Source organism: Nycticebus coucang, chromosome 19, assembly GCF_027406575.1.
Source record: "Nycticebus coucang isolate mNycCou1 chromosome 19, mNycCou1.pri, whole genome shotgun sequence".
Classification (NCBI taxonomy): Eukaryota; Metazoa; Chordata; class Mammalia; order Primates; family Lorisidae; genus Nycticebus; species Nycticebus coucang.
This window is the reverse complement of record NC_069798.1, coordinates 3,447,857-3,458,854: the sequence shown is the minus strand read 5'-3', so window position 1 is coordinate 3,458,854 and position 10,998 is coordinate 3,447,857. Positions and strand designations below refer to the sequence as shown.

Here is a 10,998-nt window from a genome sequence, read left to right as displayed (position 1 = left end):
GTTGTTTAGCTGGCCTGGGCTGTCTTTCCCATCATTCTTATCTGGAAACTCAACCAGCTCCCACCTCTTATCTCCAACTTTGCACTGCCTGGCCCCCTGCGCGTGTGCACACACACACACACACACACACCACGGGGGTGGGGCAGGTTATATTCAGAATCTTGATGGAAAAATCAAAACTGAACCCACAGGGACAACAGCAGCAAACCAGAGAAATGAAGATATTCAGGGCTTAAAACAACAAAGAAATGGGCAACTTTTGAACTCCCTAAATTTGAATGAAGAGACAACTACATGTTAGGAGCATAACCTTAGACAACTTAATCTCTCTAAACTTCAGTTTCCTCATAGGTGAGCTAGGAATAGTAATATTTACCCATTTCTTAAGGTGGCTGGGGATTTAAATGAGGTAGTTCTTTCCTAACACATATGACATTGCAATTTGTACTCAAGAAAATTTTGAGCAGCTTTCACACTGAGGTTTTGGGAAGAATTCTTGCCTGGGCTTCTCTAATTCATTAACTCTTATGCTCATAGGGTTAAGTGGAAGACAACAAAAATTTGGAGGTAAGTTCACTGCCACCTACTGGCAGAAAAGAGTTTGGTCATTAACTTGGCAAGGTCCACTGGACACTGGACACAGATGAATGGACATTTCACAATAGGGACTCTGAGGCACTGCCCTGCCAGTGTCCTCTAGCCCGGTTGTGATCTTTGTTTGAATCAACCAATTGCTTTGGTTTCTCCACGTAGGATCCAAGACAGAAGAAAGACTGATCAAGATGCCACGGTGAGGAAAGACTCCTTCACCTAGTTGACACTGTCAAAGGCTCTTATCCTGGGTGCAGCCATGGCCTTATAAGTAGAACCAAGGTTAAAAATAGGATTGGATTCAGGGCGGTTTCCCGACTTTCTTCTTTGCACAGAAGACTGATCCTGCTTGCTCAGTGACTCAACAGCAGATGGGGCACAGCCAAACCGTCTGACCAAAATGTGATTGAAAGGATTCCTCGTTCAAGGTAGTAGGTCATACAATATCTAACTCTAATTTTTCATGAAAATCTAAAGAAATGACAGATTTGTGCATGTGTGTGTATATAAATATATATGTGCTACATATGGGAATTAATTCATAGAAATTCTAATAGCAGAATGGGAGACATTAGAGAACTAGAATTTACGAAAAATTTCAGAAGCCAGAAGGTGGATGGAGTGAATTAGCAAATAAATTTACTAGAGGGAACCACAGCCCAAGGCACAGAGGGAAGGAAGCCAACCAGCAAGATAGAGCCAGGATGGAAGAAAAGTGAGCTCCGGTGATTCATATAAGAACTATGTGCACAACTGGTGCCTATGCTACACTGTACCACCTTGAGTACCTTCGTAGAGAATGCAAAATAACACCCCCAAAGCACCCAGGAGGACACCCAGGAGCTGGGTGTGCAGAGTGAGAAGCAGACCCCAGAATAAATGCCCTATCGTTTCAGCTCAGAGGGGTGGGAGCATGCCCCCAAGTCAAGTCTGACAGCTGATACGCCCCATTCATGCACAGAGCTACTCTGTCAGCTCTTTCCATGTAGGGAGCTGCATGGAAACCCACGCAAGTCCTAAATTGATCAAACCCACTCCTTCACTTACATGTCTGAATGGAAAAGCTAGGTCCACCTAGCCCTAGAGGTGAGCCATACAAATGAGAAGAAACATGATAAACAGAACGGCTGACTTTGGAACAAACAAGTGACTCAAGTACGAGGACAGAATTTTAAAAAATTCTAATTAGAGTCGTAAGGAAAATCAGACAGTACATGCATCCATAAACTCAAAAACAGCTTGCTATGAAAAGAAGGCAACAAAATGATAAATAAGAAGTCATTAAAATTGGCTTGGCACCCATAGTGGTTGTAACAGTGGTTACAGTGCCAGCCACTTGCACCGAGGCAGGTGGGTTTGAGCCTGGCCCAGGCCAGCTAAACAACAATGACAAAAGCAACAAGAAAATAGCCAGGTGTTGTGTCAGGCACCTGTAGTCCCAGGTACTTGGGAGGCTTAGGCAAGAGAATTGCTTAAACTCTAGAGTTTGAGGTTGCTGTGAGCTGTTGAGCTTAATCGCTTAAACTCTAGAGTTTGAGGTTGCTACCGAGGGCAACACAATGAGACTCTGTCTCAAAAAAAAACAAAGGTCATTAAAATTAAAAAACAAAATTGCTAAACTTAAAATTCAATACTAGTGATGGGGGATAGACAAAGTTGAGGAAGTCTTTCAGAACATGCAACAAAATGATCAGAGGAAGAAAATAAGAAGAGAAAGATTAAGAGACATGGAGAATCAGCCCAGATGGACAAATAAGTGACTAGCAGGAGTTATAAAGAGACACAGAGAAAAGAGACACTGAAAAAACAAAAATCAAAGAAATAAGCCAATTTTCCAGAACTGAAGACCAGCTGTAAGGGAGAGCTGAGATTCCAATGGCCTCTCCTTGCAGTCCAGCCTATAATTGGCTGTGATGGTTGGGGCTCCATCATCCCCCTGGGACCATAGATAGACCTTACGAATGACACAGCCTGGATTCTTTATGGCACCCTTGAGCCCCTTCCCAGTTTGAAGTGCCTACCTCCAGATTAACTTTCATCTTAGGTAAGTCACTGATTTTTTTTGTTTTTCTTGCAGGTTTTCTGTTATGTAGCATGAACCAGATTTTAACTCTATGAGGTCGAATATAGTAGTCATTAATCATGTGGTTAAGTGTAGATGTAAATTAATTAAAACTAAATTAAATTAAAAATTCATGTCCTTGGTCACGCTGGCCACATTTTAAATTCTCAATTGCCACATGTAGTGGCTACTGCAGTGGACAAAGCAGAAATAGAACATTTTCATTGTCATGTAACGCTCTATTGGAAAGTACCTCCCTGACTCACACAAGTCCCTTCTCACAAAGATTCCTGTGCTCTGGTAAAGAACACGCCAACAATCCAGCCTCTGAAATGCCTGGCAGAGTGTGCCAGCATGAGGTCTGACTGTGGAGGGTACAAAGGAGTCCTGGAGGGAAGGCGTCTGTGAAGAACTTTAAGGCTCACAGGAATGTAGAGAAGCTGTTCCCTGCAGACCATGCAGCTTTCACAAGCACCAATCGTGCTAGTCTAATATTATCAATGTGTAGGATGATTGAAGATTAGCTCGTATTTTAGAGATTATTGAAGGTAAAGGTGAGGGTTTGGGACTCAATAAGGCAAACCCTCAGGAGTTATCAAAGGCTTCTAAATAGAGGGGATGACAGCAAGAGGACAGCACTCAAAGCTGGGTGGACACAGGAAGGAGCTGGGGATAGTTTAGATGCCACACAGAAATCCAAAGTCAAAGGTACAAGACAGAACCCATTTGTGGCAGGAGGAATCAAGGCATAAGCCGTCTCAGCAGCAGACCTACAGGATTGTCCCACTGACTCTAGAGCAACATCAAGGGACAGAAAGGGTCCAAGAGGACTCCTCAGTCCTCTCTAAAAGTGGGACCTTTGAAGTTCTCTACTCTTTCCGAGCAGTGGAATGACCTTGCCCGTGGAGGGAAGGCGGAAGAGGAGCTCTGGGAGGAGACGTCTGAGACGCCCGGCCACGTTTCCTCAAAATACCAAGCAAAATTTGCGGGGCAAGGGGGTAGTTAAGGCTGGAGGTGACAAATTTGGGGATCATTTGCCTGGAATTAAAATCAAAATCACAGAAGTTGATGAGATTGCTAAGAGAAAAATCATAAAAGAAAAGGAAAAATTCCAAAGGTAGAACATCAGGGCAAGCCTGAGTGTGGAACAGAAAAAAGACAATGTTGGAGCAGAAGAGGGTCAGGGTCAGGACAGAGAGTAGTGAGAGCTGAAGGAGGATGTTGTAATAGTTTCAAATATTGCAAATGAAGCAAAAAGAGTAAAGCCTGAGAACTGCCTTTGAATTGGTGAATGGCAATTGAGTAGGGGCCGAGCGTGGGAGCCAGGTTTTCATGGGCACATTCACCCACGGGTAGAAAGGAAAAGTAGGAAGCAGCGTGGTGGTAAAGGGAAGGACGGAAAAATAGAGAACCAGCTTAAGAAATTACTGAGTTTATGCTGGGAAATCCCTAAAAGATGTTTCATCTGGTCCTGCATTTATTTTACCCCGGTTTTTGCTAATACAAATGAGGCATACTCTTAAAGGGGCGCCCAAGTGGTCAGGCCCCCTTGCTGTGCATCAACATGCAGAGACTCCTCTTACATTCTCCCGGGAACAGTGTCCCTGGGGAGAACACAGCTGAGCTGAGGACGAATGTAGTCATGGCTTTCCTCCATAGCTACGTGTAGCAGCTTCAATGAAGCTCACCTGGGCTCCCAAGTAAAAGAGGAAGGGATCGTGTCAAAGGAGGGATGGGACAGATGGACAGCAAGTTGTGAACTGAAAGATGTCACAGAAAATAAGCATTAGCACCCAAGCCAGGGACCAAAAACTGCACAAAATCCTAGTGAGCAGGAAGGAAGAACCAAAGTAATGTAGGAAGACGGTAGCAGCTGCTGGCAAAGTAGAGTCTGGGTCTCTTTTTGTAAAACTGGATAGTTAACAGGGTTAGCAGAGATGCTCCCCTTAAAATGATCTCCTGTCATCTCCATGCTGCTCCAAACCCCAGCCAGCCTCAACCCTCCTGTCCCTCCCAACAACGCAAATTCACTATAAAATTAATTTGCAAACACAGATTTTATCTGATCATGCAATGTGGTTAAAAAGACAGGTGAGAAAAAGAAAACCTCTTATCTGCTCCCTGATTCCTGTGAAACAAGTGTGAGACAGACCCCTCCCCTCCGAAGCAGCTCTCATCTGTAATCCCCATTCCCCTCCCTTGCACAGGCCCTTGGCTCATAGCCGGTTGTTTTGCTGCTAAGCTTCAGCCTTGAATCAAGTGCTCTTCCATCCCACCTCCCCTTTCCTCTGCAACCATTCAAATCCAAGTCATTCTTCAAGAACTTATATGATAAACTCATGTATTAATCTCCTTAATTCTTTCTAATATGTCACAACAGTGATTCTCCCCGGGGAAGGAGGGGAGAGCCAAATACACATATCCCAACCACCTCAGGGGCTTTTGCAAACTCACCCTCTCATCCCATAACTTGATGTGTGCCCCACAGCCATCTGTGGGTATCACTGCTCTGAAATGGGGTTCCATATGTTTACAGCTGTGCCCCATCACTCATTCTTAATCACACAGAGTAACCTTTCTTAATCTTAATCACACAGAGTGACCCAATGCCCTGCCTGTAAACTCCTTGAGGACCTGAACCACACAGCCATACTCTGAGCCTCATGCTGAGCACAGGTGTGTGCCTGTGTTCCACCCATGTCCAGCTCACCTCCCTCTAGGGATGTCGTGGGACTGTGTTTCTCCAGCCTACTTTGAAGTGATTTATTTTGATAAGTGAAATAAGAGTGGAAATAGAATCTCAATGCAACTCTGTAACTACAGTGACACTCCCTGCTAATTTGTGTTGAGCATGTAACACAACAGAAAAACAATCATTTGCTAAATTGCCGAAATTCGCGAGCTGTTTGTTTCTACAGGATAACCTCGGTTCTGAAAGTGGAACCTGACCAACAGCATCTAGGCACTTGTTACAAATATGAGACTTCAGCTCTCACTGCAGACCCACTGAGTCTGCACCTGCATTTTAACAGGCCCTCCTCATGGTCCATGTGGCTATGAAAGTTCAAGAAGCACTAACCTTTACTATCCTGACTAGTACACAAACTGTTGCTTAAGTGACTGAATTAATACTTCAGTGAGTACACAGACAGCAAGGAAGGCTGATAAACCATGGTACGTGGTGGTAAAAAAAGAAAGCTTGAATGACAGATAATATACATAATGATATGAGGAAAGGCTGGAAAACAGAGTCCAGTAGTGTGTGCTGGTCCTGTTGGTTTAATGAGACGCTACTAGAAAGAAAGGCACCTAGGAAAGAATTAATTGCATGTAATCAGGAACAGAAGAGACTCAAGACCGTAGGGCAACGATGTATGCACTTGATACCACAGAACTGAATGGTTAAAACGTGATGATAAATTTTTTAAATAAATAAATGGAATTATTGAGTAATACATTTGAAACCATCTGTGAGGGAAAGAAAGAAAAGAATCAAGAAAATACACAGAAGGGACTTCCGAGTGAGAAGACAGTTCTTCTCAACAAGTAAAAGATAAAACTCTGAAAGTTGAATGAATAGGTCAACGTAATCCTGTGGTAAACTCAGGTGTGACCATAGGATCACATCGGGGGGATGCTCTCACCACTGTGACCGAGTGGGTTTAGGAAGCTGTCTCAGGGTAAGTCCAATGAGGATGTACGAGCATTGAAAGTGTCCAGTGAATCCTTTCTGTTGGACAAAATGGCTCAGGGAAAACATACAAAAGGCATGGCTCTCCCTCAAAACTGATGGATCCAATGGCCCCCCTTCTACTTGGGAGCCCAGGTGAGCTTCATTGAACCTGTTACAGGGAGAGAGGACAGGTCATGCAGGCCAAAAAGACAAATGCAGCATGTCTAAGAAACTGGTCCTGGTCTGCCCTGCCCACCACGGCAGCCTTGAGCCACGTGAGACCAGTGAGCCTGTCCCTGGCCTTCTTGTTCCTGAGTGGGAGTGGCTGTGTGCTCCTCGGTTCCACCATTATTTATGGGCTTGGGGCAAGGGCTCAAATAAGTTGTCCTTTTAGTTTATTGGTCTCCAGAAGTAAAGACTACCTGGGATATTTTTCAAAGTTACTCTCTGACCCCCAAACTCAAGACATATGACACCCCATCTCCTCCAGTGAACACTGCCAATACAGACATGGGAGAGCACAGTTCACAGTATGTGAAGGGGCAGCCCTCATCTTCCAATACGTGTGGAGTTCGTGCCACACAGTTTTACAACACTTAGTGGTCTGGAGCATCTTGAACTGTAAACATTGTTTCCACATATCTTGAAATAGTCATATCTTAAAATAGTTCATGTACTATATGCTCTTTGATGGCAGACCTGACCACTGCATCTAGCTGATTATGGCATAGATGATATCCCCAAAGTACTTACTTGTTTACGAAGACAGACTTTTGCACAGTGTATAAAGTCGAGTGTGCGATTTTATTTTATTTGCTGGAGTTACATCATTTTGACCTGAGAAATGGCTGTGCTACAGGGAGCAGATTATCATCATCCTAATTCACCAACGAACAGACCTTTTCAAGTTGCAGTACCTGCTGGCAAACTGGCAGAAAGACCAAAAATGCTCTGAATATCACACATCAGAATGACCAGTTCAAACGGGTTGTCCAGTCCTTTTTATTAACCCTTTCTTTGAACACATACTTTTACACCAAATAAAGTCCCTAAGGAAGGAAATAGTTAATATACAATACCATACAACATTTGGCAGTTATACGTATTTTGGGGTGGGGACTTTGTGTGGGGGCCAGGAGTTGGCTCATTTACAGATGTTTACTGAGTCACTACATACATGTGTTCTTTCCACATAAAAACACATCCGAATAGTTGGGGTATTTCTGCACCACTTATATAGAGATTAAAAGGCATTTGAGCATTTCCTTAAAGATCCTTGTATAGAAGATCAGATCTTGTAGTAAATCGTGAAGCACCAGAGCAGAGAACTAGCCTGATGGGAAGTGGGTTCCCAGGTGGAGTCAGAGCAAACCACAGGGTGGAAATTTTATTCCACACACAGGCCTGGAACTCCAGTTACCCCCTTAGTACACTTTCCTATTAGGCAGAAGGGTCAATGCACATTTGCTTCGCAATAGTAACAAACATTAACCGAGGGCCTACTCCACACCCCAAATGCTGTGGTAACAAGGGCACAGAGATGAGAGTGCAGAGAGACTCCCATAGATCCCAGATTCCCTGGGAGACATCCCCAGGGAACCCTGCAGTGTGATAATTACATACAGATCACTTTCTGCCCATTCATGGATTTACAGGCAGATTTGCAACAAAAAGGAATGGAAACCGTTTTTAGGGATGGCTGCCCCTTCAAAACTCAGTTGCCAGCAACCTGCTAATTTGACAATTTTCAAAAGCTCTGGAAGTCTTACATTGTTTCCTGCTTATGTCAGCACTGTTTTCTTCTGGTCTCTGCATTTCCAGGGGCAGGGGTCGTGTCTACGAGTTATTTATGTGACTACACCATGACGTCTCTTTGCCCTGCCAGGCCTCTGGGGGAAGAGTTCCTCTTCTGCACCAACAGCTCATTGTTCTGTGACCCAAAGACCCTCTGTCTTAGTTAACATTTTTTTTTTCTGTTTGGAGTAGTCTATATATAAATGTCCAAAACAAAAGAAAAAAATAACAATATCAAAACATTATTAAAAGGACAGACCATGAGATCTGTAGAACCCAAGCCCTGAACGTCAGATTGGGCCCACACAGTCTCTCTAGGGTTAAGCAGACCTCCCAGTGTCCAGGCCACTGCCCTGACCCCTGGTGCCTGTGTCCACCCCTAGTGTTACCCATCTCAGTAGTTTCTTTAAAATAAAAAGCAAACCCTTAGAGGACTTTACAAATTTACAAGGAAGTTCTCGCATTTTCTTATGCAGTTCTCACAACCATCCTGTGAGGTCAGCACAGATGGAGAACCTGAAGTGAGGTGAGTAAGGGCACACAACAGTGAGCAGCAGAATTGGGACCTGAGTGCAGATTTTCTCTCTACCTGGTAGGTTGGGTGGGCTCCCCGGGTCATAAGTTGGGCCCCTGGCCTTCCTTTGCTGGTTGCTGGAATCAGACTGCGATGCTGCCAAGTAACAGGGTCTCAGACTGCAGGGCACACCCAGTGTGAGAAGGAAGCAAGCCTGGATGTGGGGATGGGCCACCTGCAGCACGGGGCACCTTTAGCCCTAAAACACCCTTCTGGGAGCTCTGGAGTGGGTACAAATAACACAGGAAGAGCACAAAGACAGTTCCAAGGCAGGGGCGAGGTTGCATCACAAAGTTCCCTGTCTGAGCAAGTGTAAAGCTGTGACTGACGGAAGCATAATTAAGAACATTCCACCCTCGGGACATTAGGACAGAAGACACAAACCAAAGCAGGAAAGGAGAGCCGTGGAGACCCCCAAGAACAAACAGACAGGAAGCTTCAGATGGAAGAATGTGATCTTGCCATCTCTCCCTGAAAAGCACACGTACCCCATAGGTGCCCCAAGCAGTTACCAATCCGCTTCTGGGAAGACAAAGCAACGCAGCTGAGGTGGGTATTCAGTCTTCCTTCCTATGCTTAGACCCACATTCAGAGATGCTGTGTGCCCCCAGTGTATGTTTGCTAAATAGAGGATGAGTGGGACCCCCAGAAATGGGTGGGAGCAGAAGAAACAGTAGGATGAGAAAAGGACAGTAAGGAATTGTCACAAGCCACTCCCTGAATGGATTAGCAACATCAGTGAGTTTGACACAACCGGCTCCAGGAGCTGCACGCAGATCTGGGGCCCAAGTCTGAGCTGGGGGAGAGGAAAAGGGAAGGAGGCTTCCCATTGCTAGTGACCTTGCCGACTAGCTGCGGCTGTATGACTTGTCACAGGGACATCAGCGAAGGAGGAAAGGGCAGGAAGAGGAGCAGGCTGTGTGATTACCTGCCCGAGAGCCCGCAGGCTGACCGGAGGCCACGGCAACAGATAATCTCCTTAAATGTCTTCCGCATCTCTTGGCTGCGGAAGGCGTATATCAGGGGGTCCATCACAGAATTACACATGATGAGGATAAGGTACATGTTGAAGTGAGACATAAAACAAGAGCAGTAGAGGTTCTGAGGGCACGAAATCATGAGGATGAGGTGGAGGAAGAACGGGGCCCAGCACACGATGAACACGCCCAGCAGCATGGCCAGGGTGACAGCCCCCGTCATGCTGGTCCTCTGCCGCTCAGAACTGTGTCCAGGCAGAGCTGCCATCTGCTTGACGTGCGTCCGGGCCAGCAGGAACATGTGGATGTACAGAGACACCATGAGGAACAGCATGGTGAAGAACAGGGAGATGAGGCAGATGACGACGTAAGTGGAGTCGTAGTAAATGATGAAGATGGTGCCGCAGCCCGTGCAGAAGGTCCAGATGCCCGCGATTATCACCCCGGACCTCTTGGCCGTCATGATGTGGTGGTAGCGCAGGGCATAAAAGATGGTGACGTACCTGTCCACCGCAATGGCCAGCAGACTGCACATGGAAGCCACCACGGAGATGCAGATCATGGAGTCGAACACGTTGTCCATGTGACGCACAAAGGCCTCCGCTATCACCAGGTGCTGGTTGTTTATTAAGTAGATGGTGATGGTCTCCCAGGCGTTGGACATGCTCACCAGCAGGTCAGCCACTGCAAGGCTACACAGGAAGAAGTACATGGGACAGTGCAAGTTCCTATTCTTCACAATGGCACCTATGACCAAGATGTTCTCCAAGAGGCTGATAAGACCCAGAGTCAAAAAGACCTCCACAGCCATGGCCGTATATTCACATGGCGAAGACTTGTTTTTGGCACTTGGGTCTGAAAGGTTGCCCTCTGTAGCATTCAGGTTGAGATCCAAGAAATGCAGGTGAAATGAGGAATTCATTGCTGGAGAAAAATGCTCCTCTTGTTGGCACAAATATACTGTAAAACAGGTTTTTAAGTTGACAATCTACCAAAGAACTACAACAGCATGCCCAAAGCAAAGACACCCCTCCCCCCCAAAAGAGGTGCATCAGGAGGTGCATCCTCCTGACACACAGGCTAAGAATCCTTCCCAGCCTCTGGTGCTCTCCTTGCCTTATTTCACATTTGCCTTAATAGAGTGATGTTCATCTCCGTGTGCCCAGGACAGTTCCACTCTTTATGCGTATTGTCCTGGCACCCCAGTTCACTCTCAAAAGTGCCCCCAGCTCATAATCTGCAAGATCCCAGCCAGTCACATTCCTAAAGCTACCACACTCCATTTTCCTAAAGTGAGCTCCAATTTCTGAGGAACATGCAGACCCCT

General features: G+C 45.7%; 1 protein-coding gene across 1 annotated transcript; it reads right to left on the bottom strand.

Moving 5' to 3' along the window:
- Nucleotides 1–9,333: 9,333 nt before the first annotated feature.
- Nucleotides 9,334–10,605, bottom strand: MC5R (melanocortin 5 receptor). Its single transcript, XM_053571737.1, has one exon. It carries the CDS (start codon nt 10,591–10,593, stop codon nt 9,619–9,621), a length of 975 nt encoding a protein of 324 aa, XP_053427712.1. The 5' UTR covers nt 10,594–10,605; the 3' UTR covers nt 9,334–9,618.
- Between the last annotated feature and the right edge of the window lie 393 nt (nt 10,606–10,998).